Raw genomic sequence first — 20,866 nt, forward strand, 5'->3', positions numbered from 1 at the left:
GTTCATCATAAGGGCCTTATGATTAAACTTGGGTTCTGAACTTAAAAATATCTCATTTAATGCCCAATCTAACCTGTGTTCCCTATTTAACTTAGAGGAACCAGTAAGTAAATTTCAGACACAATATAATTATACAATGTCAGTGAACTTTTAGTTACATGGGAAACTTGTTTGTCGTGGAATACTAGAAAGCAGCAATATCTTAAAAAGCACAATGCACTGTGATGTACAATCAATGGTACTGAATTACTCTAATAAACTATTGCAATTTCTGACCACATTCAAATAAAGTTTTCTCATCTAGGTAAGCCAGAAAACCTTTGAAGATAACTATACTTAAATTAAGCTCTCTTAAGTCCTTTTGAGAAGAAAACAAGAAAATGATAAAAATTATGATCACTATAACTAGAAAATATTGATATGCAAATATGATCACTTCAGCAGTAATTATAATAGCAAAAAATAGCAATCAGCTTAACTGCCCAATATTGAAGTAGGACAAGATATTTTCTAGTAACTTTGAAGTTATATTTACAAAGACTTTTATATTATGACATTTAGGTAAAAAAAAATGTAGCTGTTCATATAAAATAATCTCAACTATTTAAAAAGTATTAATAAATTTAAAGGCAAGATGATGGGTAGTTTTTTTTTCTTTAGCTTTTTCTACATTTTCCAAATTTCCTGCCATGAAAATATTATTATATCTTTAATCAGAAAACACACACACATTCTAATAACAACAACCACAAAATTATCATAGTCCACACCCTTTTATGTATATAAGATGTAACCTGGCTTAGAAGAAACAACTTTATCTAAATAACAGTCTGCAGTTTTTATTATATTTTCATTTATTTAAAAAGTATCTCTTAGAATCTGTTGATAAAACAAATTTAAATAATCATTCAGGATTGTAATCATGGGTTTTTTTTTAATAACATATTAAAAAGACTGAAAAGACATCAACCAAATGAAAATAACTGCTTTGTTCACGTGATGGAATATGAATAGTTTCTTCTTTAGTTTCTAAATGCTCTACAATGTTACACATGTTGTGTTATACACTGCTGCTAAGATTATGCACTAGAATGTTGTGTTAGGAGGTTAACATAAGAGCTGTTAAGTGTGTGGTTCTGGGATCAGAATGCTTAGAATTGAACCTGGGCTCTACCATACTTGATGACTATGTGGCTTTGGGCCCTCAGGTCTTTCAGGTCCCATGTCTTATATAAGCGAAGCATAGTAACAGTCCCTGTACTTCATCAGGTTGATGTGAGAATTAAATGAGAATCTAGAAAGCACCTAGCAGAGTGCACAGTATATAGAATTTTGATAAAGTATAAAGACAGCTCACATCACGGTGGTAAAAGGCACAGAAAAAAGAAACTATACCTATGGCAGGAATAATAAACTTGTATAGGTTGTATTTTTAAAAGACTGGTATGTATGTATGTGTGGAAGATGCATTTTGATGAGGTTTTGTTTCTAATTTTAAAAAATCTTGTCGATTTCTATTTTTCTTTAACCATCTACAGATTCAAATATTCATAAAGTTATACTGGAAAATAACTGCTTTGTTTTCTCAAATATTTTTAATACCAAATCAATTACGTGCCTTTATTAACATACTTATACATCATACTCAGTAGTAGTTAGCATATGTTTAAAACAAAGCCTTATTAAACCTAACAATGTAACATTCTGAAAAGTAAAAGCAAAAATCATTTAATTATACCTTGAAGAAGATAAAGGACAAGAAGCCAGAAAAAGATGACCTTTGATGTTACTTGTAACCACCACCGGAAGAAAAAGGGGAAAAATACAACTCGAACAATTCCCTTTCTGGTCAGAGAAGTCCAAGGACTTTCAGGCTTTGCCTTTGCAAATGCAGACCCTGAAAAAAGTAAAATAGGACAACAGAGTATATTTATATATTATTCTTTAATTTCTTTAAAGAAAAAAATTTCAGTGTTTGAAAAACATCACCACATAATTTTATTCTGTATTATACTATGAGTGAGAAATGTCCAATTTATAGATACTTTAAATATTTTGAAAAAAACATTTTTTGAAATAACAGAATTTCTCCCACATATTTTATAAATATACAACAATATTCAAATGTCAGTTCTAGTTAGGAATTACAAATCACCACTTTAATTGTTTTTTGGTTTTGTTTGTTTGTTTGTTTGTTTTTTGAGATAGGATCTCACTCTGCTGCCCAGGGTGGTGTCAAACTCCTGGGTTCAAGAGATCCTTCTGCCTTCAGCTTCCCAAAGTGCTAGGATTATAGGCGTGAGCCATTGTACCTGGTCCCATTCTCTCTTTTTAATACTATTCTTGTCTTCATCAAGGTTCACAATGTTTTTATTTCTAAAAAGATAGACAGACAGATAGATATCTGATATAGTCTGGAATATCTGTCCCCATCCAAATCTGATGTTGAACTGTAATCTCCAATGCTGGAGGCAGGGCCTCGTGGGAGGTGTATGGGCCATAAGGGTGAAGCCCTCATGGCTTGAGGCTGTCCTTGAGATAGTGAGTGAGTTCTCAGGAGATCTGGTGATTTAACAGTGTGTGGCACCTCCCCACTACCACTCTCTGGCTCCTGCTCTGGCCATGTGATGTGCCTGGTCCCGCTTGCCTTCTGCCATGGGTAAAGCTTCCCACCCCAGAAGCAGGTGCTGGTGCTGTGCTTTCTGTACAGCCTGCAGAACCATGAACCAATTAAGCCTCTTTTCTTATAAATTACCCAATCTCAAGTATTTCTTTATAGCAATGCAAAACAGCCTAATACAATATTTAAACCTATTTTGAATTCTGTTTCTTCCAGAACAATGTCTACTTGTATTAAGCATTTATTTATCAAAGACTCACCTCTTACAAGATCAACATCTATGAGGTCTGGTTTCACATGTGCTGTTTTCTTTGGTTTATTCCTTAGCCCCTATAATATATCAAAAGAAGCACTGGAATTGTATATATACTTAAATCTACAACAGGAGAAAATCAATTTCTGAAGCTTTCAATGTAAAATAAAATTGTTAACAGTACCAACGAAATGTAACACATTATGCATTTGTTACAAATGGAACACAATTACAGTATTGTAATAAATTTTATTATTGTTCAAAAAGATATTTTAGAGATGTGTGTAACATGCCAGGCCGGTTTATTACCAACAGTAAAATTCTAATACAAATACTATTACTACCAAGCAAATTTAGGTGTACAGCTTTAGGTGTAGAGGGAACTATATTGGCCCCATATTGGCATTTGGAGAGCGCTGAGGCTAGCTAGGGGAGCAGCAGCCCTGAAGGAACCTCAAGGTGTGGTGCTGGAGGCATTATTTCAGAAAGCAGTAAATCACACAGCTGAGGACCAGAAAGGATGCAGACTTCTCAGCAGACGCCAATCAGCTGAGACCCAGGGAGGACAATGCACTACTCAAGGATGATGGTTGCCATTATGTTCACATGTCAACCCCTCATCAGACCATAAATGCCACCTCATCACCTCAGAACTTAGACACCATAACCAGGAAGGGGAGGAGGGAGAGGCAGTTGTCATAAACTGAATTCATTTAAACTTGAAATTATTGAACACTGAGTAAAATTAAGTTTCTGCTATCAGTATACAGAGTGGAGTGGGGGGTGTAGATCAAAACTAGTGAAAAAAAAACCTATAACGAAATAAATTACTTTATTACTTAAGACTAGAATGTTAAGAATTGGAAGAGCTAACAAAAATAAAAATTAAAAAAAACAAACAAAAAACAAACAAAAAGAACTGCAAGAGCTTAAGCTAAACTCTTCAGGAGCCAATTACTGCGAGATGACACAAGTGTTTAGATGATTTGGTTTTTATTCATTCAATTAAGCAAGTAACTGTGCAGTAAATCCTGTCTTTGGTCCTAATCCAAGTAACAATGACACCCCCCTATCAAAGTAAAAATCTGAGTAAGTATTCTGTTTGCATCTAAAACAAAGAAGAGAACCATATTTGAGGTCAGAATTAACTGAGGTGTCTAAACCAAAAATGTGCCCTGAAACCAATATGTAATTAATCTTTGAATCCCTTCAAATAGTTCTGGCTGAAGTTGCAAACCACCCAGAGATACAAAAACAAAAATGAAGCAGACAGGGTAAAAGTTAAAGAAATAGCAATGATAATTTTATATATAGTCGATCCTCATATTCTCAGATTCCATAATTGCAAACACACCTACTTGGTAAAATTTCTTTGTACTCCCAAATCAACGTTCACGGTGCTTTTGCCCTAATTTGCAGACATGCATGGAGTGAAAAAAAAAAAATTGAGTCACCCAACGTGCATGTTCTCAGCTGAGGTCGAACAAGGTGATGCTTTAACCTTTAACCTTCCTGTTTCAGCTCTGATTACTGTAAACAGTGTCCCTTATTTGTTGTGTTTTTCACATTTTTGTGCTTTTTGTTGGCAATCCTGTTGTTCAAGAGGGCCCTCAAGTATAGTGCTTAAAACACTGTCTCGTGTTCCTAAGTGCAAGAATGCTGTGATGTGTCTTACAGAGAAAATGTGTTAGATAACCTCTGTTCACCCAGGCACAGTGGCTCACGCCTTTAATCCCAGCACTTTGTGGGGGCCAAGGTGGGCGGATCACTTGAGGCCAAGAGTTTGAGAACAGCTTGGCCAACATGGTGAAACCCCGTCTCTACTAAAAATACAAAAAATTAGCTGGGCATGGTGGCACTCGCCTGTAATCCCAGCAACTCGGGGAGGCTGAAGCACAGAGAACTGTTTGAACCCAGGGGTTGGAGGTTGCCATAAACCAAGGTCACGCCATTGCACTCCAGCCTGGCGACAAAGTAAGACTCTGTCCCAAAAAATATAAAGTAAAATAAATAAATAAATAAATAAATAAAGATAACCTCGTTCAGATATGATTTACAGTGCTGTTGGCCATGAATTATTAATGAATCAAAAATATATATTCAATAAGATGTCTTTAAACAGAAACACACATAAAACAAGGTACTTCCCCAGGCAGCAATGGTTCAGTATTCACTAATTCAGTGTTCATAGGTGACTTTATAGAATATAGCTACCCCAAATAATGAGTATGGGCTGTATCTGTACATTATTTCTGATTTTAATGTCACTATAAAGCGGCTGATGGATTAGAAATCATTCCCAAGATTTTGCAAATTGGAGAAGCAACTGTAATAATACATATATTTAAATAAAACTTCATTAATAAAGCACTATTTGGATTTGGTATTAAGTTTATTACAGTAAGATTTTACCTTTATTAATGTAAAAATATTTGAAAACAGTAACACATTTTAATTTACTTATTTTTTATAAATTGCTTCCCTAACAACTTGAAAGTAACCTTATTGCCAATGTCTTCTGACTAATCTGAATCCTAATTTATTGCTGTATACCTAAAATTTTTATCGAGATTGTTTTAAGAACCAAAAGTCCCTATAGGAGAAACAGTAAGTTGTCTTGATTTGTGCAACTATTGTTTTTCAACATGCTTCTTCTAATCGACCTTGTTTATATGGGGTTCATTTCCAATTTTATATTCTACTAAAATATATTTATTTTGAGCTATATTGTAGAGCCACACCCTAATAGCCAGTTTCAATAAAATTTTCCCTCTAAGGTAGCCTATCAAGATAATTTAAAGGTTTAAAAAGAAAGAAAAAAAAAAAAACAGAAGGCCAGGTAAGGTGGTTCATGCCTGTAATCCCAGCACTTTGAGAGGCTGAGGTGGGCAGGATCACCTGAGGTCAGGAGTTCAAGACCAGCCTAGCCAACATGGTGAAACCCCAACTCTACTAAAAATACAAAAATTAGTCGGGCGTGGTAGAGGGCGCCTGTAATACCAGCTACTTGGGAGGCTGAGGCAGAAGAATCACTTGAACCTGGGAGGCAGAGGATGCAGTGAGCTGCGATCGAATCTACAATTATTTTATTCACAAAAATAAAAGAAAGCATCAAGATATAAACATTCATAAAATCTGATTTTAATTAAGTAGCTACTTTACACTGGAAAATTTTCAATTGGCTTCGGGTAAACCACATTCACACAAAGTAGCATAGCTTTCAGTACTACCATGAACTGTTAAACAGTTTAAATGAACAAATAAAAAACGAAAAGTAAGGTTTTCTTAAAAAAAAATGAGATTTTTAAAACTACTAATTTATGCACAAACTAGAAAGTAGAAACAAGCAGCACAAATGCAATTAATACCCAATAATAAAGATATTTTATTTATTAAATATAATTTAAACTCTTATAGTATGTTCCTATAGTGAAATGACTCAAACACAGTAGTATAAAGTTTTTTATTTAAAAAAAATTCTCTAAGTACACAGATAATGTTGGGCCAAAAAAAAAAAAAATGAAATGGGCTGTTTAAGTTTAGAAAGTGCTTCTGTTCAGTTATCTAGACTTCTGTGTATTGTTAATATTTAGACTCCATCAAAGTACATAAACAGTTTCATTTTCTAGAAATCTTGTTTAGTTCCCCCACCCACTTTTTCTCTGTAATGACTTTATAAGTTTTTTAAGTCTAGTCTTTTAAGAAGCTTTAAAAGTCTAGTAGACAGTAAAACAGGAAAAACTTCCAAATTTACTTTTAAATTTTGGTCACAGTAATCAGAAAAAATCAGTTTTTAGTTATAATTTCTAAAATGGTTATGAAAAAATAATTTGCAACTTACAAAAGATTTTATGCTTTAGCAATATCAACTCTGGGTCTTTAATTGAAAAATAAACATTTCCAAAAAATATATTTTCATGTCTTTGATTTCTCTAGTAGCTGCTCACTGCTTTGACAACTAATGAAATAATCAGTTACATTGGACAAACTCAATACATTTGGTACACTGTTCTCTAAACAACAGGTAGAGTGTTTTTTTCTTAATCAAATATTAACATTAATACACCACAGTTATGTACCTCTCTAACTTCCTTAGAATAAATATGGAATTATTTTACACTATAATTTGCCTCCACTACTAGAACGTTTAGTAAAAATGAAATGTGCTTTTAGGCTTGTTAACAAATTGATCCTTTTAATTAAAAATAACAAGAGTAGTGAGAATGATAAGTTTATTATTTATGTATGTATGTATGTATGTATGTATGTACGTATCTTTTAGAGACAAAGTCTCACTCTGTTGCCCAGGCTGGAGTGCAGTGGTGTGATCATGGCTCACTACAGCCTCGAACTCCTGGGCTCAAGTGATCCTCCTGGCTCAGCCTCTCAAGTAGATGGGACTGCAGGTATGTCCCAGCTAACTAAGAAAAATAATTTTTTTTTAGAGATAGTGTCTCACTTTGTTGCCCAAGCTGGTCTTAACTCCTGGACTGAAGCAATCCTCCCACCTGGGCCTCCTAAAGTGTTGGGATTTCAGGTGTGAGCCAGATAAATTGATTAATGGGTAGTGTGTACATTATTCATGTGATGGATACCCCAAAAGCTCTGACTTGATGGCTACGCAAGCTATGCATGTAACAAAATTGCACATGTACCCCATGACTTTGTACAAACAAAAAGGAAAAAATAAAAATCTATAATTCAGTGGTTCTAAGTACATCTACAATATTGTGCAACCATTACCACTATCTAGTTTTAGAAATTTTTTTATCACCCCAAAAGGAAAAAAAAATAATAACAACTTTTCTTTAATTTTGTCTTATTTTTATCTTTATTTTTAAAGACTAGTCAAGTGCAATAGTGGGAAAGAGGGAAAGAGTGAAACAAGGAGTTCATCTGATCTATAACTGTCTGTGAATGACTGAGATAACTTGCTACCTTCAGACCTGTCAAAACAGCAAGTTTTTATGTTTTTAATTCTTCAATTACTATTACAAGGTATCATCTTTAAAGGGAGATATACTTCAGAAAGAAGTTGTAGGTCCTAACTTTCCCTAAGATCACCCTGTTTGTAGCACCAAGTAGTAACTAATATAATCCTTCCTCACCCTAACGTCCATTTAGGATTTAAAAGAGTTCTTTTAAAAAAGAGGAGGTTACATAAGTAATGTAGTAATTTGTGAATAGCTCCCAAAAACTAAAAAAATTATTTATATATATTTTTTCTGAGGCTTCTAAATTCCAAATGTGTCAACCTGATAACATAACCTCTCAAGGGACTTAATATCTCCTGTCTAACGAGTTAAAGGCTTTCTAACTGTCAAAGAGAATAAAAGGTATTATGGCATCTTACTAGACCTCTCTGCTGCTCTTTATTTGCTTGACTATCCCAACTCTTTTTCATACTCTCTCCATACTATTTTCTCATGGATCTCCTACTTCTCTTTCCTTCTTTACTTGCATCTCTTTATTTACCTACCCATTAAATGTTAGTTATTTCCCAATGCTCTGTTCTCAGCCCTTTTATTTCATCATTCAACAGAAATCTACTCATTCCTATGGCTATATCTATATAGTTATATATATATGTATGTATGTATCACATACAAACACATACCTATACATATTCACACTTTATAAACTGAGAACTCTCAAATGTCCCTCCCAAGTACCAAATAGATATAACAGAATTCTAAATGTGCTCTTCTTCCAGTATTTCCTATCATCCTTAGTGCTGCCTGTGTACATCTGTTAAAATATAATCTTCTGCTTAAAATCTTCCAACATCTCCCCTGTTGTTTTCCAGATTATGTCTAAATTCTTTGGCAAGGCATTCAAGCCCCTTCATAATCTGACTTCCATTTTCCTTTCTAGTTTTACTCCTAATGACACTAGTCTCCTTCCTCTATCCAACCTATTACCAAATCAAACTCCTTGGGAAGTCCTGCCTCAGTCATGTTTCTTCCATCCTTTACATGTATTTCCATCTGCTCTTCATCTGTCTGAAATGTCTTCCTTGAGTTAATGAACCACTTCCTCTATGAAATCTTTCCCAACCTCCCCAGGCTTGTCTCCCCTCTCGCTCTTCTATAGAGTTTTAGACATGCCTCTCTTAAAGGAATTTATCTCACGTGTAATTATGCATCTCCCCTACAAAACTATAATCTATTTTATCTTTCTGTCCCATGACTTAATCCTATATTTCACACATACCACAACTTTGTTAAATGTACTAATCCTTCCTTAAAAGTTTAGAGATTATAATTGCCAAATGGGAAAGAATCTTGCCCTTTATTGCAAGCGACTAAGTAGTCTAAACATTAACAAATTTTTGGACTGATTTTTAGTAACTATAGACACTGGTTTTCAATCTAATGAAAACTTTTCTATACAAAATAGAAAATGTCAAGTAACTGAAGTAATACTGTCTGTGCCCAGATTAAATTTAGCTCGTGCAGAAACACACTGATTAGTACCTATGCAAATGAAAAATATAAATCTTATTACCGATAAAGAGTGCCGGGAAACAATAAATTCAGTTGAAAAACAGTTTTCATGCTAGTGAGGTAATCTATGAGAATATTTTATCAGCATAAGAGACATGATTACATGTTCAGGAAGAAAATGCCTACTACAAAAACGTTTTAATTAGTGCTTTACTGTCCTAAATTCTTTTTTAAAATGACCAACTTTTCAGTGACTCTTTTTGAGTCCAAGTCAATCTGTTAGTAGCACCAAAAAGCAGATCTCAATTAAGCAGAGCAGCATTTGCACAGGATCACTCAGGTGGGAAAAATCCTGAAACACTTACCAGTTTAATAAACTGTACAGAGCAATGACAGCATCAAAAGGGAGGAAAAGCAAACTAGAAGTATAAGGTGACAAGTGAAAAGGGAAAAAAGCTGACAAAAAAATAGTCATTAGAAATTCAATTTTAAAAGAACAGAAAGATGATAAAAAGAAAAAACCAACATCAGAAGTAAACGTGACTATGGTAAATAAAGTTTACTTCTTTCTTTAAAAGCTTCAATAGTAATTTATATCTTAAAAGTATATTAAAAAACACTACAGAAAATGTAATTAATAATTCATAGAACTATGTTTCAAAATAAACAAAATGAAATAAACTCGTTACCTTGATTTCTCTCTGTTCAACAGATTTTTCCCATATTTGTTGATCATATGCTCCAATCTGTGAAAAGAAGACACTACATTAAATGATCATTGCTGGTACCCATCAAATAGGTATAACTCTGCTTGAAATACAAGCAACTCAGTATTCATTCAGCACAGATTAGATTTAGCCCTATCTCAGACTTCTCAGATCAGTATCATATTATTGCAGTGGTTTTCAAAGTATGATTTCAGGACCAGTAGTATTAGCATCACCTTGGAACTTGCTAGAAATGCAAACTCTCAGGCCCCACTCCAGAGTTACTGAATCAGAAATACAGGAGGGAGGCCCCAAAACCTATGTTTTAAAAGTCCCTCTTGAACAGAGAAGGGAACAACAGACACTGGGGCCTACTTGAGGGAGGAGGTTCAAAGGAGGGAGAGGTTCAGAAAAAAAACAAAAAACTATCAGGTACTATGCTTAGTACCCAGGTGATGAAATAACCTATATACCAAACCCCCAAGTCATGAGTTTACCTATATAACAAACCTGGACATGTATCCCTGAACCTAAAATAAAAATTAAAAAACTTTTTAAAATCCCTCTTGATGATTCTGATGTTGAAAACCACTGCCCTAGGGAATCCTTAATTGTAAATAAACACAATTGCTACAGCTCTGTTATATTTGGGGAAAAACTTCCAAGTGACAAATTCTTTATGACATTATTTTTAAAGAAGAAAAGTACTAATATGCTATACAATTAAAAATTTATAAACATGCAGACTGCAATTACCACTTAAAGTTTAAATTGGAAAACAAAGTTGTGAAATGATTGAAGACACAGGAAAATAATTATGAAGCAGAATTTCTTACAGCTTCTATTTTTATTATTCTTAGATGCTGGAAAGTTCTCTGAACTATACCTTCACCAGGGCAGGATGAACAAATCATTCTTTATTGTTCCCACCCAAGTTATTTGCTATTAGCTCCTACTGTCTCCAGTTTCCACTTAATTCCCCATATCCAAAAGGACACTGAAATGGGTCAACACCATATAATTGTGACTAGGAATTTTCATTATTTGCATTAATTTAAAATTAGAATCCTAAGAAATTAAAAATATTTCAGATAAATACACTTAAGAGACTAGAGACAGAAAATGACCAGAGATAGGCAATGATATTATAAGAAAATACAGGAGGAAAGAGTATTTTCTGACTCACAACATAATTTACCCTAAAGTCCTTTAATCTACACATTATTTTTTATACCTCAATTTCAAGAACTGAGAAACTGAGAACACCAGATGGGTTAAAAGTAGACACAAAGGAGGTAGAATAAAGTAACTTAAGTGACTCGATAAGAGCCTTTAATGTCTGTTATTCTTTTTTTTTTTTTTTTTTTTTTGAGATGGAGTCTCGCTCTATTGCCCAGGCTGGAGTACAGTGGCGCAATCTCGGCTCACTGCAACCTCCACCTCCTGGGTTCAAGTGATTCTTCTGCCTCAGCCTCCTGAGCAGCTGGGACTACAGCACGTGCCACCACAACTGGCTAATTTTTTGTATTTTTAGTAGAGACGGTGTTTCACCGCATTAGCCAGGATGGTCTCGATCTCCTGACCTCGTGATCCACCCACCTCGGCCTCCCATAGTGCTGGGATTACAGGAGTGAGCCAATGCGCCCGGCTATTCTCTCTTATACGTTATCTTGCTCATATTAATTCTTCGGGTCCTGTAAATCCTATTCTCTTTTTCACCACTTTCCTATGACTCTTTTATTTTAAAAATCATATTATGGCTGAGTGCAGAGTGGCTCTTGCCTGCAATCTCAGTACTTTGGGAGGCTGAGGTGGGAGAATCGCTTGAGCCCAGGAGTTTGAGACCAATCTTGGCAATGTAGTGAGACCTGTCTCTACAAAAAATTAAAAAATTAGCTGGGTGTGGTGGCACATGCTTGTAGTCCTAGCTACTCAGGGGACTGAGATGGGAGGATTGCATGAGCCTGGGAGGTTGAGGCTGCAGTGAGCCATGATCATGCCACTGCACTCCAGCCAGGGCAGCAGAGTATTCTGTCTCAAACAAAAAACAAACAACAACAACAACAAAAAAAAACCATATTATATCCCCAAAATTAAAATATTGTAACACCTAGACCAAGCTACCTAGACCAAACAACATACTTATATGTAACTAAAACTGCCATGAGTCTCTATGAAGCAGGATTAAGAAACTCTAGGTAAACAACAACCAACTGGTTAGTCCTAATAGTAGAGGTGACATGCGGTGACTAGTTGCCCCTCATCCTTTTAAATTCTAAATTCAATCAATCAATCATCTTCCTTAAAATCAGAAAAGGTAAGTATGGGAACACAGATTTCACATGAATAATTCTGCTCTAATAGAATAATTCAGAATAACTGGGCTTAAATGCAAATAAAAATTTATTTTTTAGGCCAGGTGCAGTAATTTTTTTTTTAGGCTGGGTATGGTGGCTCATGCCTGTAATCCTGGCACTTTGGGAGGCCAAGGCAGGCGAATTGCTTGAGCCCAGGAGTTTGAGACAAGCCTGAACAACATGGCAAAACCCTGTCTCTTCAAAAAACACAATAAATTAGCTGGGCATGGTAGTGCGCCCTTGTAGTCCCAGCTACTCAGGAGGCTGAGGTGGGAGGATCACTGGAGCCCAGGAGGTCGAGGCTGCAGTGGGCCATGATCATGCCACTGTACTCTGCCTGGGTGACAGAGTGAGACGCTGTCTCAAAAAAGAAAAAAAAAAAAAAGGCCGGGCGCAGTGGCTCACGCCTGTAATCCCAGCACTTTGGGAGGCCGAGGCGGGCAGATCACAAGATCAGGAGATCGAGACCATCCTAGCTAACACAGTGAAACCCCGTCTCTACTAAAAATACAAAAAATTAGCCGGGCGTGGTGGCGGGCACCTGTAGTCCCAGCTACTTGGGAGGCTGAGGCAGGAGACTGGCGTGAACCCGGGAGGCGGAGCTTGAAGTGAGCCGAGATTGCGCCACTGCACTCCAACCTGGGCAACAGAGCAAGACTCCATCTCAAAAAAAAAAAAAGTGTAACTATTTCAATGCACTGCATAGTTTTTAGTAAAATAATAATTAATAAAGAATAGGTACCAATATGTTTTAATAACTATTTTGGCAGTATTTTGTTTTCATATACAAAGGGGTGCCTAACTTGTCTACAAAAGAACTATTTTTATTTCTAGGCAACTCAAGAAAGTGACTGTGTAGATACATGTCCTATGATCCTAAAATCAGGAAAAATAAAATAATCCTATTCAATAGACCAAATCAGCAATGCATGTCAATCCTTGGCATAACTAGGTTCAGTGCAACTCCAGCATGGTACTTAATAGGCCCGAGCCTTAGAAAGGTACGGAAAGCCTAAGAAACTCCGCAGTGAAGCAGTAGGTAAAAGTGGAAATGCTTCTTGAAAGCTGACATATTTCACTGTAAATAGCAGAATGCAATCCTAAAGGTGGGTGGATAGACATTCCTATTAAAAAAGCCACAGGATCAAATGGTTTGTTTTACTGGAAAGACACATTTATTCAAAGATTTGATAGGTGAGAGGAGGGGCAACTTTTACTGTTAATAGAATGTCTCATGGTGGCGGGGCGGGGGGGCATCTTAATTTTTTTAAACTAGATAAATTTCATTTTCAATTACAGCAATTAAATGTCTGTAAGTGCAGGAATCAGCTCTCCTTTGCAGCAGACTTCTTCTGTTTTGGAAATACTACCAGATAGGCCAGGCATGGTGGCTCACGCCTGTAATCCCAGCACTTTGGGAGGCCGAGGCAGGTGGATCATGAAGTCAGGAGATGGAGACCATCCTGGCCAACATAGTGAAACCCTGTCTCTACTAAAATACAAAAAAAAAAAAAAAATTAGCCAGGCGTAGTGGCGCAGACCTATAGTCCCCGCTACTCAGGAGGCTGAGGCAGGGGAATTAATTGCTTGAACTTGGAAGGTGGAGGTGCAGTGAGCCGAGATCGCACCACTGCACTCCAGCCTAGTGACAGAGCAAGACTCCGTCTCAAAAAAAAAAAAAAAGGAAAAAAAGAGAAAATACTACCAGAATGAACATTTTAGTTACTTAAGCAAACAGACTACTTTTTTGGAGAAAACTGTGAGGATGCTGGTTAACCTAAATGCAGGTGTCTCAGAAGGAGATGTTCAGGGTTTTGCTTAATAACGTGTATGCCTTTAACAAATTACCCTTACATATGAATTCAGACTGAAATATCTCTGAAATTGTTTGTTTCTTGGGATATATGTGTAGTACACCAGTGGCCTCATGAAATCAGAGTGGTAGCCAGATCCTAGAAGTGAGAGTGAAGGGATTCTAAAGATCTCTTCCAGCCTTTAATCTCACTTTATTCCCAGCTGGCAAGACAGTAGATCAGAACCCCTGTGGCTAGAGTCAAGCTCTTCCCTGAATGAAACATAATTCTACCGTCAATGATTATAGGGCAAGAAAAGAAGTGACACTTAGGACTAGGAAAGAGAAGAACCATCTTCTCAAGACTTAGGGTCATGGATCAAGAATAATTTGCAGAGCTGTGCTACCAAAGTTAAAAAATAACGGGACAGGTTTTCCAACTATTTTACCTCTAACACACAAATATACCCAAACCATTTCCAACATTTATATTTTACCCCTAACAGACATTTCCATTAACACACATTTCCATTTCACCTCTAAACACAAATAATGCACTTTCCCCTTCTGCTTTATATTTATTGTTACTGTATCCCTTTTTTTTTTTTTTTAATTTTTTGAGACAGGGTCTCAGTCTGTTGCTCAGAGAGACTTGGCAGACTTGATTGAGTCACATAAGTTTGACAGGTGGTTTTTAACAAATTTCTTCTACATAAAATTAAATCGCAAGGCCAAGTTCAATCATAGTTCTCTGTGAAAGACAACTCAGGAAGAAAATAACTACTTTTTTAAAAATGGCATACAAAAGATTAAAAGAAGATCAGTGGTAACAGTTGTCTAATGGTACAGTGATTTTAATAAGATGGTATGTCTTCAATTGAGAAATAAATACTATGTATTATTTTGACTACTTCGAAATTTTTGATACCTCCTAACTGTTCTTTTTCTCCTCCCTCCCCCAATGCCTCCAGTGTTTGTGTGTTTAGAAAAGGGCCTATTCAACATAATCCATAGATTCACAGAAAAGAGGTTTCTTTAAAAGTACCTAACATTCTAAGCCGGGCGCAGTGGCTCATGCCCATAATCCCAGCACTTTGGGATGCAGAGGTGGGTGGATCACTTGAGGTCAGACCGTTCAGACCAGCCTGGCCAACATGGTGAAACCCTGTCTCTACTAAAAATACAAAAAATTAGCTAGGTGTGGTGGCGCACGCCTGTAATCCCAGCTGCTTGGGAGGCTGAGGCAGGAGAATCACTTGAACCCGGGAGGAGGAGGTTGCGGTAAGCCGAGATGCACCATTGCACTCCAGCCTGGGCGACAAGAGTGAAACTCCATCTGGAAAAAAAAAGTAACTAACATTTTGAAAGGATATATACTCAAATAATGTTTTGTTGATAGATACACAGAGAGAGATATACCAAGCTAATTAACGTACAAGTAATGGTGTAGATATCCAACCATATTCTTCATAAGTAATGATCTGTTCCAAGGAGGGAAAAACATTGTTCCATCATATAAGAGGAGACTCTGAAATCCTGATTTATATTTTGTAGCCAATAGTTTTGTATATTGTGAGAATGTGAAGTCCTTTCTCTGGTGCTTGGCTATGGTAAGCAACTTTATCAAGGCTCTTGTTATTACTCCCAGAGACGCCCTGAATACCTTAAGCCTCTGGTGCACTCATTCCCAGAGCTGACCTACAGTCAGCTTTTCCATTCCTGGTCCCAGATGAGCATGCACTTTGTCATTTACAAACTCATCCTGTATCTTTGGTAACATGTCTGGCAATCCTATACCAATGCCTTACAATAACTCCTTCTTCTTAATGACAGCAAGGTCAATTAAAGATTTTCTTCCCACAAGCTTTAATTCCTAATTACTGTGACCATCACCATTCCTGGAAGAATGTCTAGCCAGTTACTACTTCCCTGAGAAGACTGAAGTCTTAAGATACAAATATCATTTTCTGTCGTCTCCACTTCTAGTATGTTTTCTCATCTAAAGTTTGAGCCATTACAGAGGTCAAAACTGATTTAAAAAAAAAAACAATAATTATGGAACAGCATCCTGAAAGCAGTAAGAAGAGTAAGAGTCAAAAGAAAAAAAAAAAGAAATTGAGATACTGGAATTTAGTAATATCAAACAGATGAAAATTCAACTAAATAAATATTCTTTAGATGCTTTCTGACCTACTGAAGACTGTTCTAACAGGAAAATTTCTAACAGGAAAATGAACACTTTATACATGCTGTAAAAACTGAAATTAACATAGCTAATATGCTATATTAAATATATGTAAATATATACAGCAGGTATTTAGAAGGATACATGAAAATCATTAATAATGATTACCTCTGAGAAGTACCAAAGACAACAGCACTTTTCCTTTCTGCCTTATATTCATTGTTACTGTATCACTTTTTTTTTTTTTTTAAAGACAGGGTCTCACTCTGTCACCCAGACTGCAGTGTAGTAGCATGATATTGGCTCACTGCAACCTTGATCTCCTAGGCTCAATCAATCCTCCCACCACAGCCTCCTGAGCACCTGGGACCACAGGTGCGCCCCCACCTTGCTCAGCTAATTTTTTATGTCTTGTAGAGGTGAGAGCTCCTTATGTTGCTCCTTATGTGGCCTTGAACTCTTGGGCTCAAGCAATCCACCCACCTCAGCCTCCCAAAGTGCTGGGATTACGGGTGTGAGCCACTGCGCCCAGCCACTGTATCACTTCCTCCCCTGCCCCTCTCCACAATGGAGATGTACTACTTTTATAAACCAGGATTCGAACCCAGGTCTATTGGATTCCAAAGTAATTTGAACTAGTTATCTTAGAAACTAATATGTTCCATAACAACTAGTAAAGTTACTATCACTGAATAGGAACTTTATAGAGAATCATGTACCTCCTCCTACCATTACTCTAATTTTACATATTTCTAAACACTGAGACAAACAAAATGGGAAAGGGGAAGAAAAGGGAAAGGGGGAAATGGAGGAAGGGAAAACTGGGAAGGAAAGAAAAGCGTAAAGAAACGGGAGGATTGATAGGTAGAGAAAAAGACTGCCTTTGTCTAGGTATCGGCCAAGGTCAGCTCTGGCTCCTATGAAACAACTTTGTTATGAATATGATGGTATCAAAAATACAAATGTTAAAACCTAGATAATTAGGTGGTGAAATGAGAAACGTATCACTTAGGAATTTTAGAAAAGAAGTATCTTTGAAAAACAATTTGAAAAGCTACTCTTAGGCTATCTAATTACCCCTAGGTTATCACATTCAGTGGCTCAGGTATCAAGAGGCCAAAGAGAAGGTGTCTTGCTTCAAAAAGGTAGTTATCAATAGTTTAATTAGATTGAGTGCTTAGATAAAAGATTAAGAATTCACAAATAAAAATAAGCAAGGCAAAAGAGGCCCAGATTTGCAAACATATTTAAAGCACCTAGTTTCCTTAGCTAATGAACAGATACATCATAATACTGTATGTCAAAGCCCTAATTTTTCCTACCACCATGTTTAGTTTCTTTTCTCTGAATCTCATTTAAGAATCTCTGAAAAGCAAGCTATTAATTCTCACAAACACTAAATGCCATACAAAAAGAAAACACAGAGCCCAAATTTATTCCTAGATGAACCCCATGCAACAAACATCAGAGGCCAATCATGTGCCAGGATAAATGCTGTCTAATTTTGTTAGCAAGAGTATCTGTTAAAAGTCTAACAATAAGGCTGGGCACAGTGGCTCACATCTGTAATCCTGGCACTTTGGGAGGCCGAGGCAGGCAGACCACCTGAGGTCAGGAGTTCCAGAGTAGCCTGGCCAACATGGTGAAACCCTATCTCTACTAAAAATACAAAAATTAGCTGGGTGTAGTGGTGGGCGCCTGTAGTTCCAGCTACTCAGGAGGCTGAGGCAGGAGAATCACTTGAACCTGGGAGGCGGAGGTTGCAGTGAGCAGAGATCCCACCACTGCACTCTAGCCTGGGTGACAGAGCAAGACTCCACCTCAAAAAAAAAAAAGTATAACAATAATACCCTCAAGGCAAGAGATTACAGAATGTCTTGAGATAGGGCTGGCTTGGTGGCTCATGCCTATAATATGAGCACCTTGCAAGGCAAGGCCAAGGCAGGAGGATCACTTGAGACCAGGAGTTCAAGACCAGCCTGGACAACACAGTGAGACCCTCATCTCTATTTAAAAAAATTAAAAATCAGCCAGGTACAGTAGCATGTGTCTGTAGTCCTAGCTACTTGGGAGGCTGAGGGGCAGGGATTTATTGAGCCCAGGAGTTCGAGGCTACAGTAAGCTATGATTGCACCATTGCACTCCAGCCTAGGTAACAACAACAACAAAATCTCGAGATAACCTCTTTAAAACAAAAAAAAATTTTAAAAAAGGAGATGCACAAGCCCTTGGTGACTCCATCTCTAAATTGATATTTTAAAAACATTACTTTTTTTGCGACTTTTTTTGGTATATGCATCATCAATCATAAGATGCTAATAGGCAAAGGTTATGTTGCTTTTATACCTAATGCAAACATCCCATATTTTATTTATTTATTTATTTATTTATTTATTTATTTATTTTGAGGCAAAGTCTCGCTTTGTCACCCAGGCTGGAGTGCAGTGGCACGATCTCGGCTCACTGCAATCTCTGCCTCCCAGGTTCAAGCGATTCTCCTGCCTCAGCCTCCCAAGTAACTGGGACTCCAGGTGCCCAACACACCACCACACCCGGCTAATTTTTTAACATTTTTGGTAAAGACGGGGTTTGACCATATTGGTCAGGCTGGTCTCGAACTCCTGACCTCAAGTGATCCACCCGCCTCGGCCTACCAGAGTGCTGAAATTACAGGGGTAAGCCACTGCGCCCAGCCCGACATTCCATATTTTAATAGTGATTTAATAGCTGTACAACCAAAGGTAATTTTTTGAGTCTTTTTATAAAAATAAATGTTATCAGTCAGAAAATACACTTTGTCAACTCAGGAATGGAAAATCAAATGCCATAAGTTCTCACTTATAAGTGGGAGCTAAGCTATGGGTAGTACACAAAGGCATAGAGAGTGATATAATGGACTATGGAGACTCAGAAGGGGTAGGGTGGGAAGTGGGGATGAGGGATAAAAAACTACATACTGGGTAAAATGCACACTACTCAGGTAACAGGTACAATAAAATCTCAGACTTCATCACTATATAATTCATCCATATAATCAAAAACCACTCGTGCCCCAAAAGCTACTGAAAACCTTCTTTTTTAATTTTAAAAAGACAAATTCTCAGAGAAAAAAAGGAAAAGAAAATACACTTTGTCATATTTGGAGTGTTGGTTTTTAACACTTTGTTTTCCTCAGCTTTTAATATTTGCTGATACAAATGGAAAAGACCCTGGACTGTTTAAGAGACCTGGATTTTTATCCTACCTCCACCATAACTAGAGCCTCATGGACATGGACAAGGTACTTGACCTCTCAACCTCCGTATAATGGAGACAATAAAACACATTTCACAGAACTGAAATGTAAAAAGATAGTCTTGTATATAGTTGGTGCACTGTAAAAATATTAGTTCTTTTCTTTCTTGGCAAATCTTAATCTCTCTAGGCTTCAATTATCTCACTTTTAAATTGCTAAAGCTGAACTATATTTAATTATGACAATATTAATGCTCACTAACGATTTGGATGGCTACAGAGAGACAAAAGATTCAATACTATAAAATCAGAAGCAATAAGAGTAGTTAGAAAGGTGTGGGCAGAAGGTACAAAGAAGAAAGCCAAAACGGGTGTGCAGATAAAAGTCTTTTTCCTAATTAATTGCCAGTGTAATATTTTTGTTAACTGCTTACAGTTTATAGATAAAATGGAGCTGCTAACAAAATCATTTTGTTGACAGGATCACATTTGCCAAGATACATTATACTAATAAGAGCTAAAAATATATGGTTTGCATTGCCATAATTATCTACCTATAAATTTGGTAAAAAAGAGAAAACCGAGAGGGCTAAGTGATATAACAAAGTTAAGTTACTGAACAAAATAGTGGATGTGAGAATAAAACACTAATCACCAATGAAAGAAAATTATATCTATAATCCCCAAAATTATGTTGTCATGATGAACATTCGACAATTATTCTCAGTGCTTCTGTTCATATTGCAAAAAATAAGAGACATCTGGGCCACTTCAAATTGTTAGAATGATGAATAACCTTCAGACAAATCTCATCCAGAAATAGTGGAAACTGATTATTTTGACATTCTTTAAGACTTTTAATTCAAAAGTAAAGTTACAATCCTTTGGATATCAAATAGGTTTTCACTGATTTTGCTCATAACTACTACTTCTCGAACAAATTTGTCTCTTGGACCACCTAGAAATATCTCTGAATCCTGAAACTGCTCCTAATAGGCCTTATTTCTAACCTACTACTCAATTTATGTGCTACCCCCTTTTTTTTTTTTTACAACATCCTATTTTAATCTACATATTGTTCAATGTTTCTAGTTGTCCATTACACACATGTGCAATGCACAATTACACACATGTGCACACACACCCCTAAAGAAGTTTGTATAAGTCAGATACTCAGGTGACTTTGATGATGAGGATCAAATGAGGAAGATGAATCATTTAATTACACAATATAAACTATGATAATAATGTCACACAGAAAGCTGTGGTCTG

The 20,866-nt window shown here is 36.5% G+C and overlaps 1 protein-coding gene across 11 annotated transcripts in view; it reads right to left on the reverse strand.

Moving 5' to 3' along the window:
* Positions 1-20,866, reverse strand: part of PHTF2 (putative homeodomain transcription factor 2) — a 160,691-nt gene that overhangs the window by 53,567 nt on the left and 86,258 nt on the right. For all 11 annotated transcript variants that reach the window (XM_024249636.3, XM_063726103.1, XM_063726102.1 and 8 more), the window contains 3 exons: positions 10,009-10,065; positions 2,881-2,950; positions 1,739-1,897 (listed from right to left, as the gene is read on the reverse strand). In XM_024249636.3, coding sequence (XP_024105404.1) covers positions 1,739-1,897; positions 2,881-2,950; positions 10,009-10,065 — 286 coding nt within the window. The remainder of the gene's footprint in view (positions 1-1,738; positions 1,898-2,880; positions 2,951-10,008; positions 10,066-20,866) is intronic.

The sequence above is a fragment of the Pongo abelii genome, chromosome 6 (assembly GCF_028885655.2).
Source record: "Pongo abelii isolate AG06213 chromosome 6, NHGRI_mPonAbe1-v2.0_pri, whole genome shotgun sequence".
Lineage (NCBI taxonomy): Eukaryota > Metazoa > Chordata > Mammalia > Primates > Hominidae > Pongo > Pongo abelii.